General features: G+C 40.9%; 1 protein-coding gene across 3 annotated transcripts in view; it reads right to left on the reverse strand.

Annotated features, from left to right (window-relative positions):
* Positions 1 to 18002, reverse strand: part of MRTFB (myocardin related transcription factor B) — a 172599-nt gene that overhangs the window by 100088 nt on the left and 54509 nt on the right. For all 3 annotated transcript variants that reach the window (XM_055134845.1, XM_055134843.1, XM_055134844.1), the window contains exon 4: positions 3131 to 3335. In XM_055134845.1, coding sequence (XP_054990820.1) covers positions 3131 to 3284 — 154 coding nt within the window. In that variant the 5' untranslated portion in view covers positions 3285 to 3335. The remainder of the gene's footprint in view (positions 1 to 3130; positions 3336 to 18002) is intronic.

An 18002-nucleotide genomic window follows, 5' to 3' on the forward strand; every position in this document is an offset into this window, starting at 1 on the left:
GAATCAAACCTGGGCCAGCCACATGCAAGGCAAGCGCCTTACCCGCTGAACTATATGTATCTCCGGCCCCAGTATCACCATTTTCTTCAGCAGAAAATTATTCTAACAAAAATTCAAATGCCTATGTCTAACAATAATGATTACCAAGGAGCCATCTAAATTAAATTACTTCATAATACTTAAATACTACTTTTGTATTTTGAGGCTGATATCTACATTTTGTATATGGTATTATTTAAACATGGCATTAAGAAGTCCTTAAAAAAAAAGAAATTAACATGAAAAAACCTCGATCTATGACAGCTTTAAGGACCCCTTCTATGCTCGGAAATGTATATGCAAATTAGGCTAATACACATTACAGGCCTAAAAGGAGATTGTATGCCTGAACAGAAGCTAAAAGGCTTATAAGATCCCAAAGTCACTTAGCAAAGAGGAGACTGCTTCATATTTGAGTTCTTACACAATACCTCATAAGATGTTCTTTCATTTACTGAATATTCAATAAAAAAAAGTACTTAAAGAAAACAAATGAGCTTTAAAAAAATGAACTTCACATTGAAGCTACTCCTAGGGTATTTATAGACATACCTTAATAGAATCAAGGCGGGCGGGGGAGGGGGGTGGTTGGAAACAACATATTATTTCCAGGTAATTCTGAAGCTACAATTAAAAATGTCGAATGTTGTTACAAAGACAACTTTAAAAAAACATTGCTTTTAAAAATGCATCCAAGTACCAGTTTCAGAAAGAACCCAAGACACCGTTTCCTCTGGAGAAGAAACCGGGTAGGCTAAGGGACACCAAGGGAGCATCCTGCTTTTCGTCGTGGATTTGTCTGCACTCCTTTTTCTTAGCAGGTCATGTGAGTACCTTACTAACTCAAAAAATGACAGAATTAGAAAACAGAAACTAAATAATCCCCGCAAAACAGAATACCCAATCACAAGTCAACATGAGGGACCACTGTAGATACTAAGAATAAACAACTTTGAGGGGGAAAAAAAATTCAGCCTCATTGGTGTGTGGCTTCTTCAGTCATAAACTCATCACTGTCAGATGATGCGTGCCTCCACAAATCCTGTCACTCAAGCAGGAGAAACATTACTGCAGACATACCCTGGAGGGCAGTGCCAGAGGAGCACTGCAAAGGGGCCTTTACAAAGGACACTTACCACCAAGATTCTTGGACAGAATCTGAGCAAACTGACTAGAAGAAAAAGGGTTGTGGATAAAGCAATTCTTTAATATATTATACTGCTTTTTATATCATGTGATTTTAATTATGCATGTGTACCTAAATTAACGAATCAGAAAATATTTTATGTTTATTTTTAGACCACACCCAGCAATACTCAGGGGTTAGTTCTGACTCCTGCACTCAGGAATTACTCCTGGCGGTGCTTGGGGAACCGGGGATTGAACCCGGGTGGTCCATGTGCAACACAAATGCCCTACCTGTTGTACTCTCACTCTGGCCCCATAAATCAGAAACTTTATCAATTCACCTAAAAGTCCCCAAGGGAAGACTACCTGATATTTGGCCTTACCTTATATTCACACAATATTCAAGTAACTATTCTTGCAAGACATTGTAGAGAGCTGTACCAATACCCCTAAGTATGAAACTTCCCTATTTACCCTCCTCTGCACCTGTAAGTCATCTCTTGACCGACTGTATTATTAATGAAGCTTATACAAGTTCAACCATTATTTTCTTTGAAGATAATAACTTGAAAAATATTGATCCAAGTGTACTGTGAAAAATCTGATCACATTTAGTCATGTTTCAGTAAATGTGCTTTTAGCCTTTTGGTTGCAATCTAAGCTGAAGTGAGGTTCCTAGGTGAGGAAGGTCCAAATGCCATCCCCACCCTGGGACGGGAAGAGAGCTCAATGAACCGGAGTGCATACTTGTATGCTGGACCGGGGGTTCATTATAGATACTGTACGGTTCCCCAGCACCACTGGGAGTGATTCCCAGGCACTGATCCAAGAGGAGATCCTGTGCCCCAGGTGTGAGCCCAAAAGCTAATGAAACAAAACCCCCAAATCATTAACAGCCTCCTGTAGGCTTTGCTGGTACTCAGTGAAGCTGTTGCTCAAAACAAATCTGGTTGAACCAGCAGCAGGTCCAAGGATTAGATATCTTATTTGATAAGAGAACAAATAACTGCAAGGACATGTGCTAATAAACAACTAATCATAGTAGCCTTTCATTCATTTTCCCGAGTAAGAAAAGGCCAGCACTAGAAGAAATGGGAAACACCTAGTCACAAAAATGAGTAACAAGGTACAAAAGTGCTCTAGGGGAATGGTTTTATCTCCCCACCTCCTTTAAAACCAAAGTTAAATATACGTTTATATTTGTGAATCTAAGACTCATCAATGCCATGGAAAGCATAGCAAATCCAGTTCAAAGTCCTAAATCTACCTTTCAAATGTGTATACTTAGTGTGTGTAAATTTTAACATCCTGACTCTTGTTATTTTTTATGTTTTAAATATTAAAAATATGTATCATCTGTTTCTATGTTTTTTTTTAAAAAAAACAAACACCTAACACTGTGTCTCCTGGAAACTCAGAGATGTCTCTGTGTTTAGGGATAATTTCCTGAACAAGTAACAAGTCAACAGAAAATATTCCCTCTGTAATAGGCTAAGCCAGTCATATATACTAAATATTATCATCTCCTATACACATTAAAAACACTCAAGTAAGAAGTTCTAATTTCCTAAGCAATCGTTAAGATCAGGAGCAGCACACTGGAGATGTGAAACGTGGGAAGAATATAGCCAAATTTGCAAGCTCTGTTCTCTGGACTCAGAACAGCAAGTCATCGTCCAGTGCAATTCTGGCACAGAATCTTCTGCTTGTGTCAAAATGGTTAAAACTAAAGCTGGTTTTCCGAGAGAACGTTGCTGCCAAAGAAAAGTTACTAGGGAGATCACCAAATAATTGGGTACAAATTCTGCCTGAGACCCAGAGCCAGGAAGGAAGCACGTCAGTGGGATTCTCTTCTGCGTCCAATCACTGAACGCACTAGGGCAGTGGTCACCAAGGCAGACGGGAGCTCAGAAAGGGCAGGTCTTTGAACCAAGGGTCCCGGCGCACGGGCGGACAGACTCACCATTCTTCCTCTCATTCAGCGGGGGCAAGTGCTGACTGGACTGCAGGGAGAGCTCCTGGAGTTCGTGAGCGACGGCTTCACTCTGAGGGCTGGGAGCGAGATGGGCTAAAGGTCCCAACTCATCCTCGGCGTCGAGTGCCCCGGAGTGATCCATGGTGCTCCAACCGCTGGCAACACGGGAGACGAGACACCTCTGGGACGTGGCCTGTTGAGGAGATGGCCAACATCAAGAATGTGTAAATACAGAGTGTAGTATTCTCCAATTTGAAGAAAAAAAAAAGCATTCCAACGTAATCCCTGGGTTCTAGTCCCGTTCTACTGCTGTGAGATGAGTCGATTCAATGACCACTCTGAACCTCAGGTTCCTTGTCCAGCCCAGAGGATCAAGACCCTCCCCAGCTAAAGAAAGCACTTCACTAGGCAGCAGAAATGGAAAGACGTTTTGTGTAATTTTTGTACTGTGACTTTAAAATGTGGTTATCAGTGCCACTGCTTTAAGATTTTCACGTACCCTAAAATGAGACAGAAGTTCAGCTCAGTGTGACTGCTGATAAGAATAAAAAAAGGCAGAGCCAGGCTGGAAAATCAGTCTTAACCTCTCCATATCACATAATCTTTCTATCCAGTGAACATGAACAACAACCAGCAATGTTTCAAAGAACGACTCCTTTCCAGTCCGTGTCTCAGAGGGACAGAACTTGCAGCTGGTGCACAATGAACGTAACTTTCATGACGTGGAAATGAGATTTATTTGGAGTTGTTTATATTATGACAGAACCTGGCGTGTGTTCCGAGGGGGCAGCAATCTGGAAAAGAAGTGCCAAGCACTCAGAGCCCCGAGTATGTGACAGTGGCAAGGGCCTGGGCTGTGGCATGTCATGAACATCCGGAGGAAGGTGGCTCTGGCCATGCAAGGGTGAGGCACTCCAGACCACAGCTGCCTGCTCAGAAGCACCGCACAGCATTTCCTCTCTGCACCCTCTCTCAAGGGGCACTTGACGGTGCGTGTGTGTGTGTGTGTGTGTGTGTGTGTGTGTGTGTGTGTGTGTACATGCGTGCATGCACACTCATGCTCTTGGATAAATGCCTGGAAATGAAATGGCTGGATCATGGTAGTTGTGTGCTTTAATCTTAAAGAAACAAATGATTTCCCCAAATGGCCATTTTTGAGTGCTCATAAGCAGTTGTTTCAGTCGTTCTACAAACTCATCATCAACTTTTAAAGTTCTAGCTATTTTAATTTTATCTTGGGTCTAATTTGCATTTTCCTGATGATGTTGAATATCCTGTATTTATTTGCCATGTGTTTAATCTTCTTTGGATAAGTAATAAATGAAGGATCAAATCCTTTGCTCATTTTTAAAATTAGGAGATTTATTTTCTTTAATTGCTTGAGATGCCTTTATGTATTCTGGACAAAAGTTCTCTATCAGGGCTGGAGCAATAGCACAGCGGGTAGGGCAGGGCATTTGCTTTGCCCGCGGCCAACCCGGGTTCGATCCCCAGCATCCCATAGGGTCCCCCGAGCACCACCAGGAGTAATTCCTGAGTGAAGAGCCAGGAGTAACCCCTGAGCATCGCCAGGTGTGACCCAAAAAGCAAAATAAATAAATAAACAAATACAGACACTGCAGTTATAAAAAAAAAAGTTCTTTATCAGCTCTGTGATTTGCAAATATTTTCTCCCAGCCTTTAACTTATTCTTCTATGCTCTTGTGTTTGCTGAAGAGCTGGGGATTCTACTTCTGTCAAGTTCAATTTATTAACTTTCCCCCCTGTGGATTAAATGTTTAATGCCGTAGCTAAGAAATCTTGGGTTCACCTAAGATCACAAAGATGTTCTCTTAAGTTTCTTCTACGTATTTTATAACTTGATGCTTCACATAAATCTACAATCCATGTTGACCTCTCTCTCTCTCTCTCTCTCTCTCTCTCTCTCTCTCTTCCCCCCCGCCCCCGCCTTTGAGCTACACCTGGTGGTGCTCAGGGCACCGTCCTGGCTCTGCACTCAGGCATCACTGCTGATGCTACTCGGGAGTGATGATGCCCAGGGGTGCTGGGATCAAACCTGGGCCAGTTGTGTGCAAGGTAAACACCTCACCTGCTGCTCTATTACTCTGGCACCAATGTTGAGTGCATTTTTTTGTTTGTTTGGGGCCACACCCGGCATTGCCCAGGGGCTACTCCTGGCCCTGTGCTCAGGGATCACTCCTGGCAGGGCCTGGGGGACCTTATAGGGTGCTGGAGATCAAAACCGGGTCCGCCGTGTGCAAGGCAAATGCCTGCTCTACGACTGATCTGGCCTCTGCTGAGTTCACTTTTACACATACTATGCAGTACCAGGTTTGTGAGGTTTGGGGGCATAAGAATCTATGATCGTTTCTGTACAATTTGTTGAAAAGATTCTTTTCTTCACTTTCCTTCATACTTCTGCTGTAAGTCACCTGACCATGTAAGTGTAAATCTAGTTCTTGACTTGATATTTAGTCCCCCAATAGGAGAGAGTCACAAATGAAGACCCTCCTAAATCCTTTCTATAAACTGTATAAACTAAATCTCTAAAGGCCTCTAAATTATGCAGACATGTGACAAACTCCCAGTAGCCCACTAAAATACAAAAACCAGAACAAGTCTGGAGCGATCACTTAAAGGACCGTGCGCGTCTGGCATGCTGGGAGCCGGGGTCCAATTCCCCACAACGCATGTCCCCGAGCAGTGCTAGCAAGGCTAGTTTTTCATTTTGGTTTCTTTAATATTACCAAAGTATAGCATAACACAAATAATAATACTGTTACTCAGTTTATATGTAATTACATTAATGTCATTGTACCTGTACATTCCAAGGAGTGTATAAACATTATATTACGTTATAAACATAATATAGATGACAACCATAAAATAAAGAATGGTGGAATATTACAATGTTCTTACATTTTCATATACTATAAAGAAATTATATAATTTTAAGTTGAAGGAGCCTGAAAAGACAAGGCTATATATTATAAATCTTCTAGCATTATTAAAGCAAGTCTAAAAGGTATACGCAGAAGGTGAGCTTACATGTAAAATTAAGTGTTTCAATACAGAACATTAAAATGAGTTCAAGATTGTCCTTTATGTGTATCTGTTTTTATCTCAATTTTCCTTGAGCTTACAAGCCCACATTTTAATAAAATTTAAGAATGTAATGAATATATTTAACCTAATTTGGATCTGCCAAGGCACTAATGAACTCTGGAGCCTAGATTCTTAATTTTTATGATTTTCAGTAAATGTCTTATTTGTATACCCACTTTATATAAACAGGGTCATGTAAAAATTTCTCAAGTGAAAAGGAGATGTGAGTGGAAAAAAAAAAAAGAAAGTTGCTCTAGAAATATCCTAAGTACTGATAAAGCAACTACTTGATCAATCTCATTTCAATAAAACTGTAGGTGGCCCTAAAATTTCATTTCACTTCAAGTTATCCAGTAACATAAAATAAAATATTTTCATAGAAACTAATTCCACAAACTTTGAACATCAGTGTTAATGATTTGAAGATTCTTTAGCATAAGATTTTAAAATATTAATATGCAATATTATCTGTTCTTCATATTGAATAATTTTTTCAACCCATTATTCCTTGACATTATGTTAACCTTAAACTCCCACGCAGGGTTCCAAAGTAAGAAAATTATAAGCTACGACATTTTTACAAAACCAAGGAAAAGAGTAAGCGTTCATTTTTTTTTAACTTAATATTCATGAACATTTTTGAGGAAATAGACTATTCTATTCTGAAATTCTACTACCAAATATGCAAGTTGTCACCTAATATCCACTCAACTGCTTGATAATTTTCTTTTGGTATTGAAACCCGGCATCAAACAAAGAAGAAGTCCATGTACAGTGGTGTCTAATCGAGATGTTAAAGAAATGGCATTAGAATAGATTATTTCGTTGGGCTATGACTTATTTATGAGACTAAAGCAATCATTTAGCTTTAATTAGACCAACTAATAAAATATTAATTTGTCTACAACCGAATGAATATGGACTTAATGCCTTATACATCCCAATAATATAACTGCATTCCAAATGAAACGTATCCCAACAGATAACAACACCAGAAAGTTGGACCTGGGTGCAGATCCTGTTCTAAGGAAACAAACCACTTCATTAGCAGACACTACTTCAGAGAAAGAAAAACAACACTACAGGAGAGGAAAAGTCTCTCTGGCATCTGTTTTGCCATCAAATCACTTATTCCTTTTTTCTAAATGGAGTAAGATAATAACAATAATCGTGATCCAATAATAGTTATACATACCAAAAATAAAAACATAGAAATAAAAACCAAAAAAACCCCAAACCAACTATGTTGGGCTACTGGGCTAGGTAAACCCAAAATCGATGCTACTATTTGTTCTGAACTGAAAATAAGTCCAAAGGCAAATTTTCCATTGTTTATTATTATTTTCCATTGCATCTTATGACTGGTAATGACTGATTTTGCAGTAGCAAAACCGCTATCCTTGCCCTTGAAAGTGCTCCTGCATTACAAACATGAGGAAAACATCCGGCTAACAGTAAAAATAAATTCAAGTAAGATACAACAGTAGACATGGATCAAGAAATTCCAAGTTAGCAAATACACGTACAGCAATTCCATTCATTAGGGAAGTCTTTACTATCTAGTCTGTGGTTAACAAGTTAAAAATTTCTTATCAAACGTGTTTCTGAGAACCAGACTACCATAGGGCTGTAAATTAGTGATGCCTATTCTGGGTTATCCTATTTTACCTGTTATTCTTCCAAAGTCTCTGGTGGTAATCTGTAATACATCTAACGGTGGAGTTCAAAGTCATTTACTAGTATAAAAGCAAACTCTTGCCACCTTCTGCCATGCCCCGTTATGGAATAATCCCTGTATACCTTAAGTGTATGTCTCCGAACAAGCCACATAACAAGACCCCCGCCCACCCTGACCCTGGCTGTCAGTGGCCTTGGATTTCAGAAGCGTTTTCCCAGGCACCCACTGCTCTAGGTGTGCTGTGGGAATGTGGGGTGGGGAGTTCTGAAGCTTTTTTCTTTTTTTTTATCTGGTAAATCATTAAAATAAAAAAGAGCAACAACAAAAAACTCTCATCAACCTTACATGTAAAGATGTTTTCTTGTAACATACTTCCATTTTTATTATTCATTCTCTTCTAAATAAGATTTCTTAGAGTATCAAGAACTGAGGATAAAATCTGTTTACTTTCTTTTCTTTTTTTCTTTGCTTTTTTTTTTAATACGTTATGATCTACAAAGCTTTTATTTACAGAGTTTCAGGTTTTCAATGTTCTAATCCCAAACCCACCACTAATGTCAGAGTCCCTCCACCAGTGACCCAAGGTTCTCTTCCTCTTTCCACCCTGCCTCCTTAGAAAACTCTTTTCTTTTGTCAAACTGACTTACTATATAGCTTGGGTCACATGTTTACAAAAGTGTTAACTCAGGGTGTTTTTCTTTTTTTAATTTTTTTGCTTTTTGGATCACACCTGGCAATGCACAGGGGTTACTCCTGGTTCATGCACTCAGGAATTACTCTTGGCAGTGCTCGGCGGAGACCATATAGGATGCTGGGGATTGAACCTGGGTCGGCCGCGTGCAAGGCAAATACCCTACCCGCTGTGCTATCGCTCCAGCCCCTTAACTCAGGGTTTTGATGTACATAGTGACTTACCTCTAAACCAACAAAATGTCCAAGATCCTTACCAGCATCCTCATCCCACCTGCACCCCACTGCCTCTTTTTTTTTTTTTTTTTTGGGAAGATCATGATGCTCAGGCTGACTCCTGGTTCTGCACTCAGGGATCACTCCTGGTGGGGCTACGAGAGCAAGATGTGGTGCCAGGGATCGAACCTGGATTGGCTGACGCAAATAAATGCCCTCCCTGCTGTACTATGGCTCTGGGCTCCTGGTGATGGGCTCATTTAGAAGGAAATGAAGGGGGCTGAGGTTTCTAGATTTGGGGAGCTAAAAGAGCTGGTAGCAACATTTCAACAAGGCAGCAAAGAGCAGTGGGGAAGAAAAGCACTTGTTTTCACCCTGGGAAGTCAGAGGCCTCAGGAAGAAGAAAAGAAAAAACATTTGACTGGAGATGCAGCTCTTCCACTGTAGGTAAATCCCAACTTCAGCTGTGTTTGCTCCTCAATCTGTTTATGCAAATAGCAGTATTAATAATCATAAATCTGTAGCTTAAGTGTTATACAACCCAATAAAATGAGTACAAAAAAAGGTCAAATGTTTGGAAACACAAAAGCATGCTAATACTATTAAATCATGTGTGGGTGAAAAACTAAAAAACTGGGTTAATAAAAATATAAATGCGTTCTGTGCTCAAAATAATTTAGATTTGTGTTCCATTTACTTTTTAAAAAAAGGGAAATTAGAAATCATTAGATGGCATGGTTTATGCTTAACAGTTAACACACGTGCAAAGAAATACCTTGATCCTATACTGGAAGAATGGATAGTTATGCATTCAGGTCAGAAAAACATGCTTTAAGACTAGGACTATTGTTTTTGGTTCTGTTTGTAGATTCGAGGGGGATGCATCCAGGCCACTCAGAGCATTGGGCCACTCCCTGCAAGTGCTCTGGGCCAGCGGTGCTCAAGGCCCTTAGGGTTACACATGGCGGTGCTGGGACAGGGTGGAGGGGACAAGCAATTTTACCACTTGAGCCACATGTCATGCTGTAGGCATCAGAGTGTGTGTGTGTGTGTGTGTGTGTGTGTGTGTGTGTGTGTGTTGTCCAGAACTGAACTCAGGGCCTCTCACTTGCCATGATTGTGTTCTCACCTCCTGGGCATCCTGTTTAATGGCTCCTTTTTCCTTTCTTTCTTTTTTTTGTTTTAAATTTATTAGTCAATCACTGAGGGGTACAGTTACAGAGTGATAAACCTTCGTGCTTGCACTCCAGTCACACAATGATCAAGTACCCATCCCTCCACCAGTGCCCATTCTCCACCACCACTGATCCCAGTATCCCTCCCACCCCCCACATCCCTCCCCATTCCCCCAACCCCCGGTTCTATGGCAGGACATTCCCTTTCGTTCTCTCTCTCCTTTTGGGTGTTGTGGTTTGCAATAGAGGTATTGAGTGGCCATCGTGTTCGGTGGCCTATAGTCTACTTTCAATGGCTCCTTTTTCAAGCGAGTTTTTTTTTTTTTAACTCCCACCTCCACTAGCTGGCACAAGAGGCTCAAGGCCCCAGCTGTGCTACGGAAATAATCTGGATGTTAAGTGATGTTACTTAACATCTTTTATCTTGGACTAGTAAGTCAAACCTCAATTTTCTTTATGTATTTTGTAATGGGTTTGAATTAAGTAACAGTCTTTATTTAAACTTAAATTCAACTTCTTCTACAAGGGCAAAGAGAATCTCCCTCCTTTGAATTACTTTCCCCTCCTTTTAATTTCTTTCACCTCCCCATTCTCTGTTTTTCTCTTACTCATCTGTTTTTCTCTTCTTGACTTAAAGAATTTGAAATGGTCAATATTTGTTTAATGTTGTAAATAAAACATTTGTTTACATTATTTATATTTTCTTCTTATCCTATATATAATCCTGTAGCACTGCAGCACTATCAACCTATTGTTCATCGATTTGCTTCAGCTGGCACTAGTAACATCTCCATTGTGAGACTTGTTACTGTTTTTGGCATATCGAATATGCCATGGGTAGCTTGCCAGGCTCTGCCGTGTGGGTGGGATACTCTCAGTAGCTTACTGGGCTCTCAGAAAGAGATGGAAGAATCAAACCCGGGTCGGCCACGTGCAAGGCAAACGCCCTACCCACTGTGCTATCGCTCCAGTCCATATAAGAGATTACTAACATGTTATTACAGGTTGAGCCTTATGTGCTAATATGGTGGTGGGGGGGGGGAGATCGATATTGGTTGCCTTCTATTTTATACCCCATCAAATGTGATGTGCTAATTTTTTTGTTTGTTTGTTTTTTGGGTCACACCCGGTGATGCTCAGGGGTTATTCCTGGTACTTTTCTGTTGGTGCTTGGGGGACCATATGGGATGCTGGGGATTGAACTCAGGTTGGTCGAGTGCAAGGCAAGTGCCCTCCCCACTGTACTATTACAGTGGGGAGTAATAGCCCTAGTAATAGCCACAGCCCCCCTCTTCTATTTTAACTACCCTACACCCCCAATATACTTATGGTAATTTCCAACTATTGACTAGTCATCCTGGAATGCCAACTAGCCCTGCCTTTTTGGAAAACAACTGTTGACATTCTTCAGAAAACTAGAAATTAACCTCCCTTTTGACTTAGCAATACCACTTCTGGGAATATATCCTGGGGGCCCAAAAGGACACAGCAGAAATGCCATCTGCACATCTATGTTCATTGCAGCACTATTCACAATAGCCAGAATCTGGAAACAACTTGAGTGCTTGAGAACAGATGTCTGGGTAAAGAAACCATGGCACATCTACACAATGGAATACTACACAGCTGTTAGGAGAGATGAAGTCATGAAATTTACTTCTTATCCTTTAAATGAAATACCAATTTTAAGTCAACAAAAGTAGTATTTTTAACACAGTATTTGCTAATATAAAGCTTAAAATTAATCCCCTAATTGCTATTCTTTGAGAATTAATTATTTTGAATAAACTTAAAAAGTACAACTGATAGAGTCAAAAAGACTTGGATTTGAGCTATTTTACTTGGGAAAGAAGTAAAATTTTCTAATTCTTTAGGGCTTTTTTTTGGGGGGGGGGTCACACCTGGCAATGCGCAGGGGTTACTCCTGGCTGTGCACTCAGGAATCACCCCTGGAGGTGCTCAGAGGACCATATGGGATGCTGGGAATTGAACCCGGGTCAGCCACGTGCAAGGCAAATGCCCTACCCGCTGTGCTATTGCTCCAGCCCCTCTTTAGGGCTTTTTATTAACTTAAAAGTCTTTTAAAAGACTTTTTAGTAACTTAAAAGTCGTGTATTTTTAAAAAGGTCATGTATTTTAAACTTTTGTTACTTCAAAATTTTTATTTATAGGCAGGCCACAATTTCAGAAACATTCTCAAGTATTAGTTACAGTACATAAGAATGCATAATTCTGGAAGGTGTGAAGTCTGCAATTCGTTCCATGTTATGTCAAATAAAAATAAACAAGTTAAATAAACCATCACACTGACGTTTTTTGAATGGTAACAGCCACTTCACCATAGGACAGTTATGGAATCTTTCCTATAGCATATACTATCACTATTCAGTATATAAGTACATTTTTGCTATGTTTTTAATGGCTATACACAAAAATTTAACTGCTATGAAAATTTGATTAGAAGTTGTTTACCGAAAGATTTATAACCTGATGTAAAAACATGACACATTTATATGCAGTATATTGATTTCTACAGACTTTATTTCTTTCCAGTCTGCAATTTAATTCTAATTACTTTCAATGTTTTGCTAAAATTACCAGTAATGTGTTTCCCTTATCTGCCATAAATCAGGCATGTACTACCAGATCCTATTAGAGCTGTGTTATAACTGCTTGATTGAGAAGGTCTTTACCTCTTCGAAAATAGGTGTTCTGACTGAGTTGTCGTTATCTGATCCTTATATTTGCAACTATTTTCTTTTTTTTTTGGATCACACCCAGCGATGCTCAGGTCACTCCTGGCTCTGCACTCAGGAATTACCCCTGGCTATGCTCAGGGGACCATATGGGATGCTGGGAATCGAACCCGGGTCGGCTGCGTGCAAGGCAAACGCCCTACCCACTGTGCTATCACTCCAGCCCCTATTTGCAACTATTTTCCTTCCTTCTGTAGGTTGTCTTTTGACATTCTTGCTCTGACACATTAGAGATTTAAATATTTTTGCTTGTTGTGAGGCCACCCTGGCAATGTCAAGGCTGACTCTCGGCTCTGTGCTCAGGGATCACTCCTAGAGTATTCAGGGGGCTGTATGTGGTAGGAGTGAACCCAAGTCGGCTGTGTGCCAGGCAAGTGCTCTACCTGCTGTACTATTTCTCTGGCCCTAAAGGTTTTAATTTTGATGAGCTTCAATTTATTTGTTTATACCCCGTTGGTTGTTATACTTTGATGTCATATTTAGGAAAGTCCCTGCCAACGCCAAGCTAATGAAGATTGACCTCTAATTTTACAAGTCAGTCTCTGATCTATCTTAAATTTTGTATGGTGTGAGGCTGGGGTTGAACTTCAACATTCTCTTGTATCCAGCCATCCCAGCACCATTTGCTGAAAAGATTATTCCCCGTACCCCCCCCCTGCAGCCCCCACTGAACTCTTGGTATATGTGTTGAAAATCAATTTACCATAGAAAATCAACTATGGATCTCAATTCTCACTACCTATCCATAGGCCCACACCACACAGTGTGACTGGAGCTTGGTAGCAGTGTCTGAGACAGGAGAATGTGAGTTCCGCAGTTTGTTCTTTTTCAAGAGTTGTCGGGTTATTTTCCATTTATTGGATTTCTTTAGGAATTTTAGAATCAGTTTTGTCCAATTCTAAAAAGTAGCCATTGGGATTTTGAGAGCATTAAGCCTATAGATTACATGGGATATTTCATTCATTCCTGTCTTTGTACTTATAAGGGTCTCCTTTAATTTCTTGCAATAGTGTTTTGCTGTTTTCAGAGTAAAAGGGTTATACTTTTTCAAAGTGTATTACTGATTACATCCTTTTTGATCATATGGTAAGCTCAATTTCTTTGTTATTCATTGCTAGTATATTATTATTATATCCAGCATCTTTGCTAAACTACCTAATTAACCTAAACAAGTTTTTTATAATCTTCCATATATATTATATATATGAAAATGTTATATGCAAGTAGTTTTCCTTTTTTAAACTAGATGACTTTTTCCCTTATTCTTGCTTAACTTCCCTACTTGCCTAATTTTCTGTATACATGTATAAGTATATATATCAAAATTAATCTACAAGTAGAGATAGTTTCCCTCTCTTCTTTATGCTTAACTTCCCTGCTTCTTGTCTAATTTCTCCAGTTAGACAACCTATGTACTACTGCCTAGAAATAGCAAGAATGTCTGTTTTCTTATTCTCGATTCAAGGGGGGAGCTTTCAGTGCTTTGCTATTAAGTATGGAGTTAACCCTAGGGGTTTGATAGATGTCCTTCATTCAAATAAGAAAGTTCTCTTTTTATTCTAGTGTGTTGAATAGTTTTATCGTGAAATGATGTTGGGTTTTGTCAAATATATTTTTTGCATCTAATAAGAAAGTAGTTCATTAAAAAAATTAAGTTTTCCCCATTTTTGTTTTGTTTTGTTTTTTGTTTGTTTTGTTTTGGGGCCATACCTGGCAGTGCTCAGGGCTTACTCCTGGCTCTGCATTCAGGCATCACTCCTGGCCTGTGCCAGGGATCGAACCAGGTTGGTTGCATTCTGTTCTATTGCTCTGGCCCTGGTTTTCCCTTTCTTATTCTCCTAATATGGTCCATTACATTCATTTATTTTCAGTGTTTAAGTCAATTTCTAATTCCTATCATAGTTCCCACTTAGTCATGGAATATAATCCTTTTTATATGCTCCTGGATTTACTGTGCTAGTACTGGAGGGCTTTACATTATATTTACAAGGGAATATATAGTCACCGGCTTTCCTTTTTAAGAGCCAGTTTTATCTGATTTCAGTATTGAAATAATACTCGCCTCTGCCAGGAAGAGCACTCAAAAAGACCACTCAACAAAACCACTCAAGGGCGCATGCCTTGCTTGCAGAGGCCTGAGTCTGATCTACCACAACACGGGCCCTCCCCTGCTCCCCATCCCAGAACCAAGCAACACCACGATGCTGGACTCAAGCACTGCCAGACTCACCAGGAGAAGTGACCGTGACAGGGAATGCCATCAGGGTCCCTCAGTGCTGCTGGGGTGGCGCCACCCTCCAAATACAACACTGGATTCAAAATGTGTACAGACTTCTCGTTTCTCCGAGCCTAACTGAAAGAAATGCTAACTCTTCAACAGTTGGCAGCAAAGTAAGGTTCTCAGTGGTTTTTTTGTTTGTTTGTTTTTTTTTAACGTCACACCTGGCGATGCACAGGGGTTACTCCTGGCTCTGCACTCAGGAATCACTCCTGGTGGTACTCAGGGGACCATATGGGATGCTGGGAATCAAACCTGGGTCGGCCGCGTGCAAGGCAAACACAGCCCTCCCCGCTGTGCTATCGCTCCAGTCCCGGTTCTCAGTGTTTTACTGAAAGCTGTATGATGCAAACATATTTTGCCCAAGTCAATTAAGATGTTCTAATTTTTCTTGAGTAGTTTCTATTAATACGCTCATTTCATTTGGATTAACTAATTTGTTGACATATAACTGTTTATTCCCTTGTAATTCATTCATTTTGGCAATGTCAGTAGTGGTATCACCACATCCACTCCTAATTTTAGTAATTTGAGTTTCTTCTTTATCTTAAACGCATCTCTTCCTTCCTTCCTCCCTTCCTCCCTCCCTCCCTCCCTCCCTCCCTCCCTCCTTCCTTCCTTCCTTCCTTCCTTCCTTCCTTCCTTCCTTCCTTCCTTCCTTCCTTCCTTCCTTCCTTCCTTCTTTCCATCTGTCCATCCTTCCTTCCTCTCCCTTTCTCCCTTTCTTGCCACACCCGGCAATGCTCAGGGCTTATTCCTGCCTCTGCACTCAGGAACCATTCCTGGTGGGCTTGAAGGACCATAGGGGTGCTGGGGGTTGAACCGGAGTCAGTCATGTGCAAGGCAAGCATCCTGCCTGTTGTACTATAGCTCCAGCCCAAAGGCTTGTTCATTTTGATGTCCCAGTCAAAGAGCCAACTTTGGCTTTTGCCCTAATTAAAAAAGATTTTCCTCCTTAGCTTACTTTAGATTACTAAGGCAGAAGATTAGGTTATTGAGTTAAGGTGTTTGGAAAAGACACTCATGGTTTTGTTCTTTTCCCTACTATACCCAGAGGTGCTCAGAATTACTCCTGGATTTGTGCTCAGAAGTCACTCCTTGCAGTATTCAGGAAACCACATGCAGTGTTGAGACGAGGCTGTGTGCAAAGACAGCTTCTTAACCTCTGCATTATCTTTCTAGCTATGGCAAAAGATATTCTTAAAGTTTCAAAATTTTCACTAACTGAAACTTTTGGACTTAAAGCAGGCACATTATTTCTTACACGTTACGTAAAATTTTAAAAAAGCAATTATTGTGTTCAAACTAGTAGTGCTTAAACATTCTCAGAGTATTCCACAAAACTGAAATATAAGAGAACCAAAACTGGTTTAAACGTTGGAACCACCTACCCTTAGGACACCTTGCCTTTTCAATGAACATACCCAATAATAAAAACGTTGCCCTTCAGAAATTGTACTTTTATCTGAGAAAATTCTACCAGCAGGCCCTTCCCTGCACTGGAAGGAGTCCACCCACTGGCAGATGTATTTTCCAATGAAGGGCACAACACCAGCCAATGATACATGCGCTGCTTACACGGTGACGATGACATTCCGCCCAGCAAAAGATGGAGTCTAGGGGCTGGAGCGATAGCACAGCAGGTAGGGTGTTTGCCTTGCACACGGCCGACCTGGGTTCGATCCCCGGCATCCCATATGGTCCCCCAAGCACTGCCAGGAGCAATTCCTGAGTGCAAAGCCAGGAGTAACCCCTGAGCATCGCTGGGTGACCCAAAAAGCAAAAAAAAAAAAAAAAAAAGATGGAATCCATGCTTTCTCATCTGGGCCAGTCTGTGCTAATTTAAAGGACATCACCCAGCTTCCAGGGCCAGATTTTGAGTATTCCAAGGGTGCCAGGCAAGCCTTTGGCACTGCTGAGTCGTTGTTGTTGTACAAGCCATCTCAACTACCTGCCTGGGGACGCTACACAGGGAGGAAGGAGGAAGTGACAACAAGCACCTGCAGAACACATGCTGAGGCCAGGAGATGCTGGGAGAGACTGAGGCACACAGCCAGCCCCCACTCCGCCACGGCCCCTCGCCCCTCGATGCTCTAGTGCCAGCCTCAGGCTGACAGCCGTCCAGTCAGAAGCCAAACCGGGACTGCTTGGCCGGCCACAACCCAGATCTGTCACCCACAAATATCAAAAGGAGCAAAATAATTGTCATGGATTTCAGCTGCTTAATGTGGAGTGATTTGCTACACCACAACAGTGAATACAACACTGACACCAGGCCAGTGCTCTTCAACTGCTGGTTTGTAGACGGGTACCTCTCTGCAGGCTTAGAGACCTAAAACCCCAGCAATACAACAAAAAGATCAAATTTCATGACCAAGTAGCATTCATCGTGGGCATGCAAGGATCCTTTAATATTAGCAAGTCAATCAATGTGTTAATCCATATCAATACAAGGAAAAATAAAAATCATATAATCAGGGGCTGGAGCAATAGCACAGCGGGTAGGGCATTTGCCTTACATGCAGCCAACCCGGGTTCGATTCCCAGCATCCCATATGGTCCCCTGAGCCCGCCAGGAGTAATTCCTGAGTGTACAGCCAGGAGTAACACCTGTGCATCGCCGTGTGTGACCCAAAAAGCAAAAAAAAAAAAAAAAAATCATATAATCATATCAATAGATGCAGAAAAAGTATTCAACAAGATCTAATATTTATTCAAGACAAAAACTCTCAATAAAATGGGAACTGAAGAAACTTCATTGAACACCAGTAAAACCATTCACCGCAAAGCCCATGATGTTGTACTCAATTGTGAAAAACTGAATTTTTGGGAGCTGCAGAGATAGTTCAAAAGGCTGGACTGAATGGTTTGCATGAGGGGTCCTTAGTGCTAAGGGTTCCATACCCCCAACCCCTTTGCACATGGGTGACCTGGATTCAATCCCTGGCACCACATATGGTCC

The sequence above is a fragment of the Sorex araneus genome, chromosome 4, assembly GCF_027595985.1.
Source record: "Sorex araneus isolate mSorAra2 chromosome 4, mSorAra2.pri, whole genome shotgun sequence".
Classification (NCBI taxonomy): domain Eukaryota; kingdom Metazoa; phylum Chordata; class Mammalia; order Eulipotyphla; family Soricidae; genus Sorex; species Sorex araneus.